At 37.5% G+C, this 21,468-nt stretch overlaps 1 protein-coding gene across 2 annotated transcripts in view; it reads left to right on the forward strand.

The window, feature by feature from the left end:
- The window catches only part of LOC149156915 (eukaryotic translation initiation factor NCBP-like), a 112,950-nt gene that overhangs the window by 45,076 nt on the left and 46,406 nt on the right, over positions 1 to 21,468 (forward strand). For both annotated transcript variants that reach the window (XM_089438795.1, XM_089438794.1), the window contains exons 2-4: positions 17,086 to 17,181; positions 17,307 to 17,411; positions 17,662 to 17,739. In XM_089438795.1, the coding sequence (XP_089294921.1) occupies positions 17,086 to 17,181; positions 17,307 to 17,411; positions 17,662 to 17,739 (279 nt within the window). The remainder of the gene's footprint in view (positions 1 to 17,085; positions 17,182 to 17,306; positions 17,412 to 17,661; positions 17,740 to 21,468) is intronic.

Here is a 21,468-nt window from a genome sequence, read left to right on the forward strand (position 1 = left end):
TCTATGACTTGACAACACTGATTCTGAATTCTTAGTATTGCAAATAGTGGTCTTTCAATTCTTTGTTTGAAATGATCCAAGTTTGGCTAATTTGGACTTCCCAAATTAGAGTACCTGACAACTAGTTTTTAAGTGTATGTGGTATGATTTTAAAGTTATTTAGAAAGTTGTCGAGAGTTAACCAACAACTGCATCAAGCAATACGAAAGTGAGGACCAATGAACTGAACCAATGATGGCACTCCTGACTAGATTACAATTGAATTTGAGTGCTTTCTATATCTCTAAAGAGGCGGTTTAATTTAATGAGTGAGTTAATGAATGGTTTTTATGCCAATAGAGTTCATGTCTCAGGTTGAGTTCATGCCTCAGGTTGAGTTCATGCCGCAGGTAGGCCCTCGATTGCCACAACCACCTTTCTCCCTTTTTTGACTATCACAACAATCAATTTGTCCAAACATTTCATCAATGAGATAGCAATTTGGGATCTCAACCAGTCCAGTCGGTTTCTTTACCGAAGGTGGTCAGCCGGGGGAGAACAAACCCATACTCTAGCAGTGGGAAGTCAGGTGAGGTGGAGTAGATGAATACACATATAAACAAGCAAGTGAGTGAGCACGAGTAGCTCACCTTGCCGTATAGTTCATCTTGCAGCTAGTAAGTCATTCTTGCTTGTCAAAGCCAATAACTTCTTTGGCAGTCTATACAATGAGTGGACTTCTTTGGCGGTTTACAATGATGAGGCTCTCTTCTTAATATGATGAGAGCCTAAGTTAGTAAGTTGGGTCTTCCATAATTTGAGTTGGAAGCAGAGTCAAAAGCTAATTTGTTTGTAAACTTTCATAGTTGGATAAAGATTTCCATGAAGTTAGTTCTATGGAGCAAATTGTATTTTGTTGAAATTAAATTGAATTTGCATTGTAAATGGGTGCATTTTGGTTGAAGCCCACACCCTTTCAAAGTTGATTGCAAGTGCTTTTTGTGCTTTGAGAAAATGGGGCAAACTTGATGGATTAGTGGAGTTATTGAGCACTCTAATCTTGTCTACCGCTGACAACACAGTGAAAATCAATAAAGCCACTCTTGCTGATATTAAAATCTGTTTACAACATGCACAGGAGAAGATCGAGCTTCTCCAACTTGAGTCTTAGCTACAACAAAAAATTCATCATTTTGAATTGGTTTTTGTTCAGAACAATTCTTGTTTGAAGTTGACTCCCATTAGCAATCGGAAATTGATCAGATCAGTGAGGCCATTTCATAAGTAGATTTGCATGAAGACGCAATTTACACCATCATTAGACCTTGGGAAGAACTTATCAGCGATAAGAACAAAACCGATCTTGGATATGAAAAGGATGTGTCCTTTCACATTCTAGACTATTCAAAACCCATCTAGTTTCAAAGTGCTGGGTTTCTTCCCCTGCTCCTTCTCCTTCTCCTCTTCCACAACCACTTCAGATTGTCAGACGCCAACATTGTGATCAAGTTGGCCATTTGAAAGATCATTGTTTTGATCTCAACCCTTGTAAGCATTGTGGAAAGCGCGCTTATCATTCAAACAGATGCTCTAGACATAAAACTCCTGCAAGGGAAAAGATTCACCTTGGATGGATAGCTTCTTGGCATTGGTCTTCAACTGCCAAGAAGATATAGTGGTCATACTTCAGAGTTAATTCTCAAGTATTGACACGTCTTGCAATGGAGATATGTTCATCTTTTCACCTTGTATTTGACAGGGGGGAATTGATGGTCAGTTATTAGCTTTGAAGATATATCGAGTGAGATAGAGCAACAACTTGAGCCAGAGCCAATTGCCAGAGCCTAGATCCAGAGTCAGCCATAGCTAGATACATAGTTGTAGCAAGAGACAAATTCATGCATGTTTTGGTTGGTGGCCAATCTTAAACCACCACTAACAAAAGACTTGTTTTCTGCTACACTAGTTTGTGGTCATCTTCAAACCATCATTAGGGAGCACTTCCACTTTGCAGAAGACTTCAACTTCTAGCCAGATTCAACATTGTTCCAAGAACTGCTTCGAGCATAGTTCCAGAGTTGGTGGTAAACCTTAATTCACCAACGGTAGAAACTTCGGGTTCTACCTCATTTGGTTTGTGTTTTCCTTAAACCACGATCTCAGGGAGCGCATCCAATCATTTGCTACCATGCATTTTTGTATTTCAGTTCTCTTCTTGAACTCATAGGGAACATTATTGGGATGCATGTAAGGGACCTTGCTTGAAATACTAAAACTCTAAACTAAAGCATAAGTGATACCTAAATCATTGAATCCATCACAAATCTATTATATTTTTTTTCCAAGGAAAATCTTGTGGGAAAACCCCCTGGACACTTCTTTGTATTTTGTGGATGGTACTTACTGTAAACCCATTGATGTTAATTATGGCACCTGACTTGGTAAAGACATTGAGTGAGCCATGTGATAGAAGTAGTTTGGGGATTGACCGCAAGACCTCTCATGTGAAGCCCAAACTCAAATCACTCAACCACTCAAGCCCATTTAGTTACAACTTTGTTACAAAACAAAATGATACACACATAATGATCACAAATCATCGATCACCATTGTATGTCTCGTTATATTTACCAAATGAAATACACTGATATTGATGCATCAAAATTTCAAATCTTCAAGGACTAAAATAGTCAAGTCTATCATTGCAAAAAGTTGGAGGCAACAAGAAAAGAAATTAAATGACGAACAAGCATAAATGCTGAAGGCAATGCACCACTGGTCTATGTATCCATTTGCTACACGAAGAAATTAGGATCATCCTTGAAATGCCACTATCAAAATCATAATCATTTGCATTCTCAAGTATGCTCAATTGCACAATGATCAATACTTGTTGGGATTTATTAGGTCCACTCTCCTTATCTACTTGTGCATTATTCTCCAGAGAAATATCTCTATGTTGTTGGCCCTTTCAAATACTTTTGTGTCTTCCTATGCTCAAGATGTAGGGTGCTACGCAATTAAACAAAAGGCTCATATAGACATAGAGAAATGAATACAAAACTAGCATTTTAAGAGGTTTACTAGTAGTTTATGAAAGGACTCTCGTTCTCAAGCAAATACTAAGTATAAAGGAAAGAATTTGTCGAAAAGGAAACCTTATGGGTATGTTGACAAATTGAGACATTTAGAAGATTAATGTGGTATGCAGTGGACAAACCATTAGAATCAAATCAAAGGACTTACTCCCAAATCAATAAGTAGAGTCACTTCCAACATAATGATAAGGCTTTCATCTTCATAATCTTTTCCATTGAGTGGATTGTTGATTATGGTTTTACTAGGTCAAATGGCTAGAGAAGCTTCACTTTTTGTTACCCTTGATGTTGAGAAAATTTGTGATTCGAAAATTAATATTGGGGATAATACTACATCTTGTTGGTGGTCCCATTAATATTAAGGTTGAAAATGGTGGTATAAAAGATATTTCTCATGTACTAGATCTAAACAAATTTTCTCTATGCATATTAAATCACTCAAATTGTTAAGAAGGTTGAATTTTGGCATAATCTTTTTATTTTGAAAGCCAAAGTGAGTCTTAAGGTTGTGGCCTCTAGATATGTTGATGCCAATCATACATTGTATAAGTTCCCTAAGTTTACTAACATGGACTCGCACCTAAGTTGCACAAAACGGGGAAACAGGTACGAGATTCCGAAATGGGCACGTGTACAAAACGTGACCCCCCAAATTTTGGAAACGGGGAAACACGATATATATTAGAATTTAGGACATTTAAGAAATGTTATGTGCAATCATAAAGCATACATGATACATTATAATTTATTACATTTAAAGTTTAAACATTATGATTAAATTTACATCACATTTACTCATGAATGATCACATAATAAAAATAACAATATCGTAATATCCAAAATCAACCTTTATTATACATCCAAATCTCAAAATCAACCTTTATTATATATATGAGGTTGCAATTACAATAAAGACTATGAGTCTGCAAGAACTATAAAGACAAAAGACTAATCCTCATCATCATAATCCTCATCAAAAATAGAAGCAGAAGCATGCTCAATAGTGGATGGTGCTGCTGCTGAAGAAGATGATGGGCCAATTCCACTTCCAGGCTGACTTCAATATTCAGGGTAGCAAGAGAGAGATCAAAATCAGGGCTTTCTCGATCCACATCCCATTCTTTAGAAGGACCATTGTTGTATTCTGGACCCCTACGAGATGCAAGGCGAAGGTTGGAGTGCACATAAACAAGATCCCTTGCCTTCTGTGAGCCCAACCTATTGCTGATGAAGAGCTTGCCACCTGTGAAAGAACATGAATGGAAAGGTTTTGCAAATGTACACCATTTTCTCCATGACAAATCCACCACTTAACTAGTTCATGGTGCTTCTCTCCTCCAAAGCTGATATATCTGCATAATCATCTAATCCTACAACAAAACTGGCGAATTCTTCCTTTACCTCCCAGTGTAGATGAGATGGAAATATTCTCAGAAGGGGTTTTTTCACCCCATTAGCCACCTCTCTATCCTTATGGGGTGCCTTCCTCTTCCCATTGCTTTGAGCACTAAGCTCCTCATGATAAAATTTAGGGTTCAAGGCATTGCTAAAGCGTTGAAATTGTTCCACCTATCAACAATGATTTTCTTGACTAAATCAACAAAATGATCATCAACAAACAAAAGTTGTGGAGACTTGTGAAATGATTTCCATAGTTTTCTCAACCATGGAATCCATGCCATCATATACCTCTCCTAAGAAAGGTTGGTCAGTGTCAACATTCCAAAGAAGCTCAAATCAGGGGTGGCGAACTTTAGCAAGAAATCTATCTTGCTCCACCAATCCTCATCAAGGCACAATCTACGCACCATATATCCTTGCTCTGAATTTGCTTGTCTCCACTCAACCCAAAGTTGGCTCACCACCATAGAAACTAATGCATGCTTAACCTCAACAAGGTGGCGCAACATCAGGAAGTTTGAGGCATATCTTGTCTCAACAACTTTTAACAACTCCAATTTGTAGTACTCTCGAAATATTGCCTGAGATTGGTGGTGGTTGGTGATGAATTTAACAATCTCCCTTGCATCTTTTGTGATTTCTTTTATCCACAGAACTTTGTTGTCGATATCTTCTAAGATCAGATTTAGATTATGGACAATGCAGGGTGTCCAAAAGATGTGGTCATGACTCATACCTCCCCTCAATAATTAAACCTGCAGCTTTGTAAACTGGTGCATTATTCGTGATAACTTGCACCACCTTGTTAGGCCCTATTTGTTCAATAGTTTTTATAATAACATTAACAATGAATTGTGCATTTTTTACCTCTCCTGAGCAGTCTTTCGCCTTTATAAACATTTCTCCTCTAGGGGAAGGGCATTGATATTTATCAATGGTTTGCGCCTTTTATCTGTCCATCCATTTGAGACTATGGCAAGCCCAGAGCTAGTCCAGGAAGAACGAATTGGTGATAAGATATTCTCCACAAGCTCCTTCCATTTTTGAGAAGCTGAGTTCTAACTTTCTCATAGTTGGGCCCCTTGTACCCTTGAGGATCTTTGTTAGTTGCCCTTATCATATCTTTTCAATAAGGAGAGCGAACAACATTGAATGGGATACCACATGCATAAATGCACCTAGCCACTCTGGAATCAGTGTCTTCTCTCGCTTGCATATTCACCAATTTAGCAATTCTGCTAGCCCGAACTGAAGGGGATGTCCCTCTGGTATTTTTGGATGCAGGTTGTTCAAGTTGTTGAGTGGCATTGACTCTCCTCTTCCTTGCTTCAACTACAATCCTTGGCTTAATGTTAGATGGAGCTTGAGGAGTAGCTTGTCTAAGCTCATCATGCCTTCTCTTAATTCCATCCGCCTCATCTTGCTCTCTTTGATATGTGCTCCTTGCCAATGGGTCTGTTGTTTTTGTGCAACCTACAATCCCTTGTCCTCCTCCAGGAAAAAGATGTGCCTTCACTTTTGGGTAGGAGTCCTTGTATGAATTACTGCAAAGATTACATCGCCATTCCCATGAGCCACCACCTCCACATTTTTGAAGCTTTTGAACATGCCTCCAAAAAGGATAATATTCAGCGCTTGGGTTGGCCTTGGGGCTTGAACTTGCAGTTGCACTTTGGTTGGAAGCCATTACTACAAAAAAAAGTTTAAAAAACAAATTTGTAAAGAAAAAACGTTTTTCATATTTTTGGTAGCATAAACCCTTGAAAAATTGAAGAAATAGTAGGAAAAAACTAAGAAAATGAATGCTTCTTACCCAAATTAATTTTCTGTAGTTGAAGCTACCTCAAAATGCCAAAAAAAACAAGAGAAATATGGCTGTAGTTGAGCCAAAAGTCAATATTGCCGTAGCCGAAAACTCTGCACTCCAAATTTGCTGCCAAAATCTTTCTCTTACTACTGAAATCTCTCTCTTGCTGCTGAAATATCCTTTGCTCATTGTTGATGAGAGAATGAGGCGAGATCTTTTTTATAACTTGAGAGAGACATCTATAAGCATCCAAAAGATACTTTAGTCGTCCAATAAAAAATTAGAAGCGAAAAAATAAAAAATAAAATAAAAGAAAAAGTCAAGTTTTAGCTAGAAACTCCGTCGTACGACTTGGAAACTCGTTTCCAGCCGTACTGGCCACATTTCCCCAGCATGAAACGGGCCAGTACGGACGGAAACGAGTTTCCAAGCCGTATGGTACGAGTTTCCTCGTTTCCGTTTCGTTTCGGGCCGAAAACGGATCCCTGGGCAACGTTTCCTGCAACTTAGACTTGCACCAATATTTTCATCACCTTGTTGCTTATATTGATGGATTGAGTCACTCATGGCGTGAGGGATTGTGTCACTTGATTTTTTGCAATATGCCTTCGATGATAACATTCAACATGGTTTGTGATGGATATGCCCTTAGCAAGTTTCATATAGAAAATTTTGTGGACAAATCATTGTGTTTAACAACTCAATTGCAACTTACTACCTTTCAAGTGCAAGAAATATTTTGACATTCATTGATGATTTTAGGCGTATATGGGTCTACTTCCTCAAATAGAAGAGACAAATCCTAGATAAGCTTAAGTGGTTCAAATCTATTACCAAAAATCAATGTGGTCTATACCTTAGAAATTTAAAATTGACAATGGTGGCAAATATGCAAATCATGGCTTTGAGGAATTTTGCATCACATTTGGCATTGCTTGTTAGGGCACTATTTAGCATACCCCACAATAGACCAATGTGATTGAAAGAAGGAATCAAACCCTTGTTGAGATGGTTGAGTCATGCTTCATGCAAAAGGGATGGACTATAAATTTTGTGTAGAAGGATGTCTTGTGCATCATATATTATGAATTGAATTTTGAACATTATTGTTAGAAATGTAGCTCCTATAGAAGTTTGAATTTTGTCCTCAGAAACTTCAGGTTGCTTTATTCTCATGTCTAGGGCGATGACTTCTTGTGATTTCGAGTTCTTATGGTATGAAGAAGCTCATGGAAACACAAAATGCGAAAGATGTTATGGAAGGAGAATACAATTCACAAACATGCTTATTAATGATATTTTCATCTATTTGAGTCATCCCTTCAAGCAAATTTACAATAGCAACAAAGTTCATGGAATTAAATGATAGAAAGATGTACACAAAGATGTATCAGACACAGATAAGTGACACTTGTAATCAAGAATTTGTGCACAAAATTGTTTACAAACAAGCAATTCACTGTTCGACTAGAGAAATCCACTTTAGTTTCCATCTCTAAGCCAAGCTTGAGACCACAAGGATGAATGAAAGGCACCTGAATCAAGCTATCATTCACTTCCACCTAGAATATATCTTGCTTTAAGCAATTCCCATACCTGTGGGTACTCAGGGATCACAAATAATGTACAACCATGGGCCTTTACCCTTCGACCAATGACAACCTTATCATAGAAATCCCCTTCATTGCTAGAATTCTATCTCAACACGTGTTCCAATGCATGTAGCAAGAGCCCACTTTGAGTGCTTTTTGATGAAAGGTGTCAGATAGTTTTTGGCTCATCTATAATCAACATTCATGAATTGCATGTGTAAGCATGACTGTATCTCTCCTTCCCACTATGCTCTCTCTATTGGTATTGAACTCCTCTTAAAAAATCGATGCTCATCCTCCATTAGCCACCAAGGGTTATGGTTACAAGTATGGTTATGGGTTTTAGAATTGGGATTGAGTAATATTCTTGCCAGGCTCTTGAATAATGGGAGAAGAGAGCTCTTGAAGGAAAGTTACACATTAGGAGTCTCTATTTCGATAAAGCATATGTGCCTTTTCCCTAACATCAAGGTTTCAATTTTCGATACTTGCGGTAGAAGGTTGTGCTATACCTTTGGTACATGGTATAAAGGTGAGACAATCTCCAAAGGACAATGGTAAGGAAAATCTAACCATGGCCCCCATTTCCTCTTTCCATCTTTTGGACTCATCCTCCTTGTGCTCTTTGCAACCATTTGGTGATTATTATATTATTTAATATGGTTATAACCTTTATGCATGTTAGACACCTAACCTTAGGGATTGGGTGAAAATGTGTAAATATGTAAATAAGGAAATTCGAATAGGTAGAATGGGAAAAGACTTTCGAATTGGAATCCCAAAGGTCACCACTCTTCATGTATATAATGATGATCACATTAATACGAAGTTTACAATTTGGGAGTTACCATCTTGGTCTGACATGGTATTAGAGCCATAGGTCCCAAATTTAGGTACTTTTGCCTTGCTCAGTAACTCCTCTGCCATCCCTATCATATGCTCAGTTCTGGCCTCTCTGCCCTTCAAATCTTCCTTTTTGCCATTCTGGCCTTTCATATTTTCCATTCTCCTATTGTTAGTAGTCCTATGCCCTATCTCATTCTCTTCCCTCTCACTACCAATGCAATCGAGATTTTTGTGATGTCTATCTGTATGATATATCTCTATGTGATAGATCTGTGCTCTCTCTCCTTCGTTTTTGTCTTTGTAGTTAGACGGTCATATAAAGGAACTTCTCGTGCCTGAGACTGCGTCCTCACATTTCCTTTCTTCGACACCTTAATCCACATTCTTTGCACTCACCATTGTATGAATGATCATTTTTTGGGACATTTCTATGAATGTCTTTGTGCCGCTCTTGTTATGTTTTGGAGCTTGCGTTACTTGCCATTTTCTTATGACCACTGTTCTTCTATGTCAACGTTTTTTTTTCTTCATTTGTCATGGTTCTTGGTGTAAATACACACGGATTTGTCGTGGATGCTCAAAATGTGGTGAACCCAATGTGAACACACAAATATCCGATGCTTCAAATTGATGATTTTTTATGTTTTATTGGGATTCAATAGAATGTTTCGAGCTCCATCTTGGACAAAGTTGTAGGAATTTTGATTTTATATTTCTGATAGCATGCTCTTCGCATTCTTCAAATTTTGCAGTGGATCATAAGAATCCAATAGTTGAGAGAATATATTAAACGTGCAACATATATCATTTCCCTTTTAGGGTATATTTCTATATCTACTTGTTTTATTGAAATTGATCATGGGCAAAAGGATTATTTTTCGTTAGAGATAGTGTAATATCCAAGGTTGATTTTTCCATATTATAAGTTCCACTTTCATCACCAGTTATTTGCATAAGGGATCTAGTTATCTAGGCCTCAACTCAGAGAATAAGCCCTAGATTGACGATGCATTCCCTGATCTCCATCGTTGGAGTAGTACTCATTGGCAAGGAGAACTACCATGAATGGTCTAGAAAGATTAGGCACACCCTTACCTTCAATGACTTATGGAAACGTGTCTGTGAAGGAGAAGGTGATAATGCGCCTGCCAAGCCCACATCGGATAAATAGCTATCCATTTGGGAGAATAAGGACAACCAAGCTTATGTGCTGATTGCTGCTTCTGTAAGTGAAGAGGTGGGTTGTCATAGTATTCCAATGACAAATACTTATGATACATTACAGAAAAAAGATTTATATGACTCACACTCAGAATTGGAAGTAGTTCAGTTGATGATTAATCTCTTCAACTTGGAGTTGAAGGACAATGACCCCTTGGCCTTAGCCTCAGAGATTAGAGCTATTCTGCATGATGTAGACGTCATTGTAATTAAAATGGACACCCCTCTCATAGCTTTTGTCAAGGTCCTCTATCCTACATATTCTCACTATATTGAATCTTTACAAGCTAGTGACCACCTCAAGGACATTACTTTTGACACTCTTGTGGAGAAGTTTTCAAGATGAGAGAAAGCTTTTGGGAAGAGGAAGACAAATTCTCAGTACCCTGAAGAAGCAATGCCTTGCATAAAGAGAAAAATTAGTGACATGATTCTTCTAGAGGAAGAGGTGGTAGAAGAGGATGTAAGAGGGAAGAACAATAGAAGCAGTGGGGCGGGGGAGATCATCAAGGAGGAAGATCTGATCTCCATTGTATTCGTTGTTATATGAATGGACATGATGCATTCATATGCAAAATATCTTGGGAAAGAATCAAACAAGAACACAAAGCAGACAAAGGTAAACCACCAAATCAAGTGAAATTTAAGGCACCTGAATCTGCTCATTATATTGTTGCCCATGGCAATATTGGATTAATTGAAGATTTGTTTCATACTTTATTTGCTTCTTGGAAAGATGCATGACTGCTTGATACATGTGCAACCTGCCATATGACCTGTCAGAATGACTTTTTTGAAGACTTCAGTGATAATGTAGATGGAGCGATTTAATTTGTAGACAAAGCCATCTAGACTTGGCATCATTAGGCTTAAATTGCCTAGACTTCTTGACTTCTTCTGCATGATGTACTCTACCTTCCAAAAATGCAGAGAAACCTGCTGTCCCTTGTTCACATTTGCCAACAAGGACACTCCATTCATATGTTTGATGGCAAAGTTGAGATAACAAAAGCATTAGACAACACCATTGTCATGACTAGAATAAAGGAGGAAAGACAATTGAAGCTGCAAGGAACATTTGCTTGTGCACAAAAGTCTGCATACAGTTCTTAGTACAATGAAGGTACATTGCCATCCAGTCTTCTATGGCATGCAAGATTTGGACATTTTAATTATGACAGTCTTCGTTTGTTGAAAATAAATGGTGTTTCTGGTTTGTCAACTATTCCAAGGAAACTGAAGCAATGTGATGCTTGTATCCTAGGAAAGCATAGCAAATTCATGATTCTACTTCCAAAGCACATAGAAAACTTGCATTGATTCATTATGATTGTGTGGCCCTCTGCCTGTTCCTTCTGCTAATGAGAATAAAATTTTAAAGTCAAAGATCAGAGGTAGCCTAGCAATGTTTTTATTTGAATGCATATTCATGTTTATATATTAGCTACAGTGAAATGGGTTGTGGGCATTAAACAATGATGTGCAAAACAAACTAAAACCGGAGGGGCTACAGGGCCCTAAGAATTTTTCTACATGGTATCATAGCTGCCAATGAAACCTTCAGCTGATAAACAGTGAACAACAAGCATAAAACAACCTCATATACTAGAGATTTGTGGTTGAGAGGGAGGTTATTTGTTCTTTTTCAGTGATTTAGAAGCAACTTTGGTTGAGAGGATCAAATGGCTACTGGTTTGAGGGTGGAAGATAGGTTGAGCGGGGCTGAAAATTTTAGCCCATGGAAGGAGAGGATAGTCTTACTCTTAAGAAAATTTAGGTATGGGATATTGTAGAGAGTGCAATACAACCTCCCATTGATCTAGTTCAGTTGGCAGACTTCAACAAGCGGAATGTGAAGGCTAAGAGGATCCTTCTAGATGCAATCAAAGACCACATTATACCTCATGTATCAGGGAAGAGATATGCCTATGAGATGTGGGATTCCCTGATAAAACTTTACCAGAGCAACAATGAGAACATGAAGATGGTGTTGCGTGAGAAACTGAAAAACACCAAGATGACCAAGACTGACACAGTGATCTCATACCTCACCAAGATCACATAGGTGAGAAATGAGTTGGCTACAGTGGGAGAGATTATCCCTAAGGACCAGTTGGTTAGGACGACATTGGATGGTTTTCCCAAGCAGTGGGATGGATTCATAGATGGCATTGTTGCCAGAGAGCACTTTCCTGATTGGAGCAGGATGTGGGATGATTTCATCCAGGAGGAGACTAAGAGAAATGCAAGAGTGGCAACGAACATGGTGGGGTAGATGAGGAGGAGAATGTAGCCCTTGCAACTAAGGGCAAGAAGAAGGCCAAGAAGGGGTCCTCTAGTGGGGCCAAGTAGCAGAAGGGAGAACAAGAGTTTGAGAAGGACATGAGCAAAGTGAGATGCTTTGCGTGTAAGAAAAGGGTCACTATGCCTTTCAGTGTCCTAACAAGAAGGAGAAGAAGGGTGTTGCAGCATCAGCCGAGGTGGATGAGTTTTCCACCAAGTTTGATACAGAGTTTGCTTTAGTGGTGAGTCTAGCCACTAGTGATGTAGAGCAGCAGGCTCTTGAGCAGGGGAGCACACCATAGGTATCAAGATCTTCAGGAGGTGCACAGGGATCGAGAGGATCACTGGTTTTTGGAGTGGTGAGAAACACCTTCCTCAGTAAGAGGGAGTGTTGAGAAAAATGGTACCAAGGCAGTGTTTCCTAGTGCTTTTTCCCTTTGGCCTAGGAAAACACATGAGACCTTTTTTAGTGGGTGAATTTATGAGTCAAGTTGTTGTCTAATTGCCTCTGAGTCAAAAGTCAACTCCGAGTCAAGTTGTTGTCTAATAACTTGATGATTTCCAATGTATAATAGCATGCAAGGTTACATGATTCATGGGTACATATTGAAATCACCAAAGGATCAGGGGAGTGGATGTGGTAGCAATCTGAAGATGCAACAATATATGTTTTTATATGAATATAAATTTATAAGTTGAGTGTGTGCATATACAAAATTCAAAAAATAGAAATTTTAGTAACAACTTGGGTCAATTTATTTGATTCATATATCTAGAAATCCCCAAGAATCTCCAATGAATTAGTAATAACAAGGGTAGGTGTTTTCAATATTATGCCAATAATAGGAACAAATGGACATACAATACGCACGGGGGTAGCTACTTCATTGGGATAACGAAAATCTTCATTTTTTAACATCTAGATGTCAAATATCATCATATGACATGTTTCAAAAAGCCATCTACCATAATTATAAAGTTATAAACATTCATATATCATTTGCAAAAGTGGAAGAGATATGATATTCCAAAATTCAATGTTTTGTGACCCAAGTCACTTGACAGTAGGACAAGAGACATGTGTGACATGTGGTTGGTTACACAAGTGTCCAACACAAGACACATCAACCCCTGAAACATGACACGGGGAATATACATATATTTATTTAGAAAATCTACAACAATTGATACAACTAGTTATTACTTCAAACACACGAGAAGTTAGAGTATACACAGAAAATAGAGGTTTAAAAGTAGAACTATAAACTACAATTTTCTCATTGAGTCATTTGATGTCATCAAAATCAAAATCTATTGCCTAGAGAGTGACATTATAGGTGGGAGTACCAATGGCAAATACAAAATAGGTTAGATACCAAATATAACAAATATTTTCTTTAAAGAGCTTATTGTCTTGCTATAGCAACCCATGAAGTTATTTGCAGCATTGGCAACTCTGATTGCATCAGATGGAACAGTATTAGTGATAAATGGACTTGGAGAAGGTGGGCAACAATAACACTTTTCCCTTTCCTTTAACCTTTACTGACAATGTGTGATGATTGAGCCATGATTTCTATGGTATAACATTATTAAGGAAGAAAAATGTTGCAAAAATGACAAATCTAGGAAGTTAAAATGGCTTCAAATCTCTTGAAATCCTTTGAAATCCGATTTTTCTCCTTCATCTACAAAATGTTAGAGCATTTTCCTATGGCCGAAAGTGAATAAAAGAGAGGGAAACTCATTTTTTCTAACTCTGTTTTGACCCCCGCATGTCCAACAACTTGAAACATGTCTCGTTTCAAGCTTAACTTTCAGCTGATAAAATAAATTTCACACAAGCATGCACACAAACAAACACTTGTTTTTGGTCAATTTCTGACCCTGGAAAAATCCACAAGGGGAAAGCCAGTCTAGAAGATGATTTTTTTTTCTTTTCACAGAGAATTTATTACAGCATTAATTACAAACACAGGGTACTTATCTCTCCCTGTTGCTGTCTAGGAAATAGTGCCATTGTCCTTGAAATCTATGCACTGTCCAACAATCACTGCTATCAGAAAACATGCCACTGGCAGAGTTTCTCTTCCTCCTCTCTTCATTTCTTCAATAAATACATATGAAGAATATGAGAGCCTCCTTTTGTAAAAGCTATCTCAGCATTTCCTTGAAGCCATCTCAGCCTCCTCTTCTCTTCTTCTCCTTCTCCAACTCTACACTTGAAGAATGAATGAGCTCGTTTGCCTTTTCTCTTTTTAGTCTCTCATAATGAAGTGAAGCCCTAACCCTATGATCAATGGCTGAGATTAGATCTCAGCTCTCCTTGATCAAGGGTGGAGATCTAATCTCCCATTGACCCCCTTTTTATGTCTCCCCCTTCATTAAGAGCCTCCCTAGTCACTTTAATGTTGTTTTTGTATCTTGTACCTTTTTCCACATAAAGTCACTTTATAAACATAAAGTAACTTTAATAATATAAAGTACCATGTACTTTTTCTCATAAAGTCACTTTAAAAACATAAAGTGACTTTAATATAATAAAGTACTTTGTACTTTTGAACCACATAAAGTGACTAAAGTCACATGACTTTAATAACTCATAAAGTCACTCACTAAAAAAGGTGTCTCATGTGTTTTCCTAGGCCAAAGGAAAAAAGCACTAGGAAACACTTCCTCAGTACCCTTTTTCTCAATAACACGTGCACATTTAATGTCTATCAACTTAGAAATGAATTACTAGAAAAATGAACAAACAAAAAGCAAAAATAAGTAGCAAAGTTTTTAGGCAGCAACTTGACTGAGACTTGGCTTTTGACTCAGAGGCAACTAGAGAAGTGACTCCCTTGATTGGAAAATGCATTTTATACTCAAGTGTGTGTCCATGTATATCAATGTAAATACAAACAATTATAAACAAATATGCAAATTTGTTGCTTTATATTGCAAGTGATATATAAATAGGGAAAATTAGATCAAGATACATAAAATCAAAGTTTTGAGAATACATAAGCATTGAAGCTCTATGGCTGCTAGAGTGCAACAATCATCAAATTACAATCTAATGAGTACATACTATGTCACTAGTCATAACTCATGAAGATCAACATAGGTTGAGTGTCTTATGGAATTAGCTTCTGCATATACTGTGCTCCCATCTTGAGGGGTTGCCCATGGAGGTCCAATGCCTGACTCATCCACCTCTTGTGGGTTAAGTGGCTCCAAGTCCATCCATCTAAAGCCATACAGCCATCTTAAGGGGTGGTCCCTGAAGATCCAATACTTGAGTTATCTGCCTCTTGTTGGTTAAATGCCCCAAGTTTATCCAACTGAAGTTGTTTTCAAGGGTTTATTGGGTTTTATTAAAAAATGCATGAAATGTGTACAAATTTCTGAAATGGGAACACTTGATCGCACCACACCACGCTCCCCACCCCCTCCCCCAATAAAAAACGGGTATGTGGGGAACACAGTATATGAAAAAGATAAAAAAAAATATAGATATATGTATTTTTTTTTAAATAACACATTATCTTGCAAGAATATAACAATGATATGCATAAATGTCAGTTTGCAAGGAGACCCATGGCTCTATTAACTCTGCTATATGATTGATTACATGATGTAAAGTCCCATAGCATGGTGGCCTTGACTGATGCCAATCCTGCACCCCCATACATGATAGAATCCAGTGGAAAGTTGGAAATCACAATCCTGCCACCACTGAAATCCTGAAAACTGTTAAGTCTGCTGAATTCTGAATGGATATGAAATTTTACTTTCTCCTAATGAAATCAGATGAGGTTGGAACCGCTCATACATCTTGAAATAATTAATGCAATGTTGAAAATTTAAGTAAAAGTTGACATTCTCCGTTATCTTACCTTTTCAAATATAAAGGAGAATGTCAACTTTACTTTAAGAATTTAATATTTACCATTAATTACGAAGGTGACAAACTCCTCAAAGCTCAATCCCCTATCTCTGTTTTGTCTTGAGGGTCATTGGCAAGGACAGGGTGATATTTTCCTATGAGTTCAACGCCCCTTTCGGGCACTTATGTGGCCTAGAAAGCTCAAAACATCACTGTAAATGGCTGAAATGCCTTGGAAACATCGTTGGACATACCATATGGCATTTTGTACCCATTTCAGCATTTTGGGTACTGGGACATGGCCATACTTGGGGTTTTCTGCAACTTAGGTTTAATTAGTCCATCCGGCTTGAATATGAAGTTGGGGTTTAGAGGGTTCTAATTTGCAGTTATGCTGAATCCTGGAAATGCTACCAAGATGAAAATACATTCAAATTCTATCTTCTCCATGTAAGTTGCGACGGGTCTGATTTCACCACCAAACCTCTTAGAATGGGGTTCCTCCTTTAACTTAAGTTAATGAAAATAAAGATAATTAAGACGATTCAATCGCTTCAGTATTCTCATACATTAATGTAAGGTGGTGTTATTAATGACAATTAAATTGCTCAAGTATTCTCATACAGTAATGTAAGGGGTGTTATTGGCTTGCTTTCTTTACTTCACAAATACTTGAAGCCTCCGGGGGTAATTATTTTAGAAGTCTTTTTCCAAAGATGTATTTCTGAGCTAAAACTTAATTTCAATGCAGAATTTCCTCTTCTCCCTAATTTTAGTCACCATTTAAGTAATGTATTGACAGTAGATAGAAAGAAGGTGAGTTGAACCTTTCTGTCCCTTGGCAGCTTAGAAATAATTGATAGAAAATCAATTCAGGAATGGGAGAATGAAAACACACTTTTCATCATCTTTGCTCATTTTGCTTGGACTTTGTCAAATGAAACATGGAATTTACCTGACTGATGCCTTTATGGTATACTTCAGCACCGATTTGTTTTCTGGTACCTTCGTCGACAACCTGGAGTTAGATCACAAGCATCATATGAGGAAAACATGAAAAAAATTGTGGAGTTCAGCACTGTAAGTATGATGTGATTTTTCCTGTGTAGATAATAAGATGTTTCTGGTTGCTTTTTTTGGATCTTGTTTGCATAAATATAAGCCAAAATTGTTCTCTAAAGCTGGATATTTTTAAAAAATCTCAGGTGGAAGGCTTTTGGGTTTGCTATTGCCATTTTGCTCGGGTTTCTTCTATGCCAAACCCAACAAATTTGCACCTTTTCAAAGAGGGTCTTCGACCTTTATGGGAGGTATTTTCCATTATTTTAAAGTGTCAATTGAATATTAACTATGAAGAAGTATTTGGTATGTTGTTCAATTGTATGAGTTAGTTCATATTGTTTTTTTTTGAAGAAATAACTATGCTCCAGTTTTTTTAACCTGGTGTGTGTGTAGATGGCTAGATAGTTGTATGGCTGTTTTGGGTAGATTCTAGAAAAAAAGCTTCTTTCGGTTGATCTAATTGAAAGAGGAAATGTGTTTTTTAATTTTTGGGATCAGGACCCAGGAAATCGTAATGGTGGGAAGTGGATAATTCGGCTGAATAAGGCTGTCTCAGGCAGGTTTTGGGAAGACTTGGTAAGGAGAATTCTTTCTATTCTTTGTTGATTTTGATGCAACAGTATTTCATTCTTATGCTGATTTTTAGTTTTCTATCTATGCTTCAAAAACATTGTAATAAGTCTTCCGCGACTCTAAATAATTGGTGCAATGATATAAACTTGATTGTGGAAGGCAGGCATATCTAAGAAACAATGAGTAAGAAACAGCTACATTCAAAACAACATGGCATCTGTGATTTCAGCATTGAATTGTTCAACTGTTTAGTCATGTTCATCTCATAATTCTCTATATAACATTTGGATATATGTGTACGGTTTTACAAAAAGAATTTCCTTTACCAAAATTACAATCTATTGTCTTTCCGAGCCTGCAAAAATGAAATTAGTATCTACAAAATTTGAATGCAATTATTGAAAAACCGTATTGATGGCTTTATAAAAGTACATGTAGTGAGTACTCATTCCTGTAATCACTGCTGCTTGGCACTTACAAAATGCAGGAAATGATCAGTTATTTCTATGTAGTTACTAGTTTCTAATGCTTTATATCTGCAGTTAAGATAAGATAATTTTGTTGAATTCTTAACCTAGCACCTGGCAATTAATACCTAGAAGATCTATCATATTATTGAATAAAAGAAAAACCAGGTTTATAACATGATTCTTGAGCGGGAGTACAATAACACTACCAATTTAAATCACATGTGACACATATAAATTTTGTTCAATGAACATTTCTTCATTAAATTAGTACACTGAACCTAGTTGGGCCCCTGTCTTGGTATAATGACCCAACTGAGGAAAATACATTTACAAGATACTCTGGAACTGATCCAACTGATCAAGCCCTAAATTTGTTTTTGATCTGCTTGGCTGATCTAGATCTCCTATGCTGCACCCCTACATGTTATTTGGACTGGACACACTCGAGTATCTCACTACTCACTTGAGAAAATCTCTTTCTTAATGGCTTGTGCCGAAGTCTGCGTGCCTTTCTTTTCTCCTTAACCTTGCTTTTATAACTTCTTATTGAACTAATTTTCTGAACCTAATCTCCAAAGTGATGGATAGCTGAGATTAGATCTTGCCTCACTTGAAATCAATGGTTGAGATTAAAACATGGTCAGTAAATTATATACTTTACTTTTCCTATGTTTTGTTGGCTCAATAGCCAACTTAATTGATTATGTGCTTTTCCTAAGTTAGACGAAGTTACAAGAGCAAGTTACTTAATACTTGAGTCTCTTAAGGAGACTTTGGGTGATTTTTGCACACCTAGGCACTTAGGCTTGTGCAAAAGTACTTTCCTAAGCTACAAACATCAACACTCCCTCATAGCAAGGGAGGTACTTCTGCCACCTGGAGCTGACTGCAATCTTGGAATTGCATTCGCTACCATGGCTGCTCCCTTTAACTGGAAGCCTTCCTTGCCACTTGGTTTGTAATCATCGTCAAAGAATTGCTCCCTTTGGACTTGTTCCTAGGAGTCTTCTGCTTTTGAACATCTTGAAAAATCATCTCACACCACGAGACCTTCTTGATGACTTGGAAGGAAAGACTAGTCCTTCCCACTTGAACGTGAAGGTTGACTCCCTCTGAATTGTTGAACATTTGGAGCTTCCTGCTCCTTGTTCTTTGTCAATGTTATGCTTCTTGCCATGGCTCAAATACGCCGGACCTGTAGCCTATACAAGTTTCCCTCTCTAAGTCCAATGATGTGGCCATCGTATGAGCTAGATCCCATGGGTCTGATTAGTGATTGTCCATTCTAGAATGGTACAAAAAACCCCTTCGTCTCTATCATAGAACTGAGAGAAAACTTCTTCTGAGTTTCAACACCCAAAGCACGTCCTTCACGTCCAACACCACTTGAATCAAACCAGAGTTTTAAAAACTGGTCGGTCTGAACTGGTAACTGGTCAAACCGGCCAGTTAGCAAGCCCATTGGGTCAAACCGGCTTGAAAACCTGGTTTACCTCCTCATTTCACCTTTTTTTTCCCTAACCGGTCCTAACCGGTCGGTTTGTGGTCAAATCGGCTGGTTTACTTCCAGGTTAACTATAACCCCCACAAAATGCATTTTTGTGAGTTTTGACGTTGGTTTGAGGGAATTTTGGGGTTGTTTTCCTCCAAAAATAGTCTCTCCAAGAAAAACATGCCTACCCTCTCAGTCTCCTGACACATCTCAACCCTAACAATGTTGGAAATTAATGGTAAGTGACATTTCCTTTAATTTTCGTTTTCATCCTTTTGCTTAAATTTTTAACATTACCATGAAATGACTCGGGATGTTTGAGAGTGGTTTCAACCTCATTGGATTTCATATGGAGAAACTAGAATTTTAGATTTCACTCAAAATTTAGCAGACTTAATGGTTTTCAGGATTTCATGGTTTAGGGGTTTGCAATGTTTCCATTTGATTCTATCATGTGTGAGGGTATGAGATTGGCATTTGATCAAGAGCATGAAGCCCTTTAAGAACCTTGATCATGGTGGCATTGATTGTTGAACTTTGTTGATGTTGGTGGTATTGATTGTTGAACTCCTCTACCATGGCCTTAACAAGAATGCACCCTTCACTCAAAGGAAAACAACTGGTTAGGCATGATAATCTTTTTCTACCACATTATAAGGTTGAGGAGATGAACCCTTCACTCAAACCAAAATAATTGGTTAGGCATGCTAAACCTTTTTAATTTCTATCATGTTATAAGGTTGAGCAATCCAAGTCTGAATACTTTGAGCTAGATGATGTTCATGTATCTCTTGTTGATGATGTTTATGTATTTCTAGTAGTGTTGAATCAATGATGAGTTTCATGAGTGACCATGTTGATCAGTGATTTGTAGTTTTGATGTCTATTTTTGCTACTACTACTAAAGTTGTAGAGGAGTTTTAGGAGTCCTCAAACTCAGAGGCATATTATTTATGTAGCTTATGTTGATGATCTCTTGTCTAGTAGTGGTGATGAGTTTGATCATGATGAGGAGTGATCATGTTGTTGATCACTGATATGTAGACTTGTAGTAGTTCAGTGACCCCATAGTTAGAGAATTGTTTTTGGACTCTAGAGGCCATTTAGAGCCTCATTGATTATGCATTTTGTTGAGGATATGTATTGCACTCTATGCCATTTTGATATATTCACCTTTACATGGTATATAGATGAGCAAACCTTGCATATTTTGTTTCTATTGGCTTGGAATTATGGTTTAAATCTTAAAAATAGTTTTTTTTTTTTCATTAAAAATTAATTATTTAATGTATTTTTTTAAACCGGTTCGTTTAGACCTGACCAATCTCGGTTCGACCAGTTCTGGTTCATTAGGTGGACTGGTCCGATCACCGGTTCCGGTTTTTAAAACATTGACTCAAATTGGAATATCACTATTCCAAATCCCTTCACTATATGTTTGGTATCAACACCGAACTACACGTGCAACTATGAGTCCCACTTTCTCAGGTTGTCAAACAACTCCCGTGTGTTGAGAAATGTAACAAGTATCAGTGTTCATAATTGTGTTTGAGTTATGATGCAATGTATTTGTCAAAAGAAAGAAAAGAAAAATTATTCTAAAAGAAGAACTTATTTTATGAGCATGGGTTTCATGCCCTATGGATTTTGTTTCTAGGTCAAGCCTCCATTGAAAGATTTTAGGGTTGTGTCAAAAGTCTGTTAGGTCCCTATAATACTAGTGATTCTCCCATTACTATTGTCATTGTAGCCCTTATTGTTATTGCTGTA

This window comes from Pinus tabuliformis, chromosome 9 (genome assembly GCF_031772625.1).
Source record: "Pinus tabuliformis cultivar Carrire ecotype Pingquan chromosome 9, CPIR1, whole genome shotgun sequence".
Lineage (NCBI taxonomy): Eukaryota > Viridiplantae > Streptophyta > Pinopsida > Pinales > Pinaceae > Pinus > Pinus tabuliformis.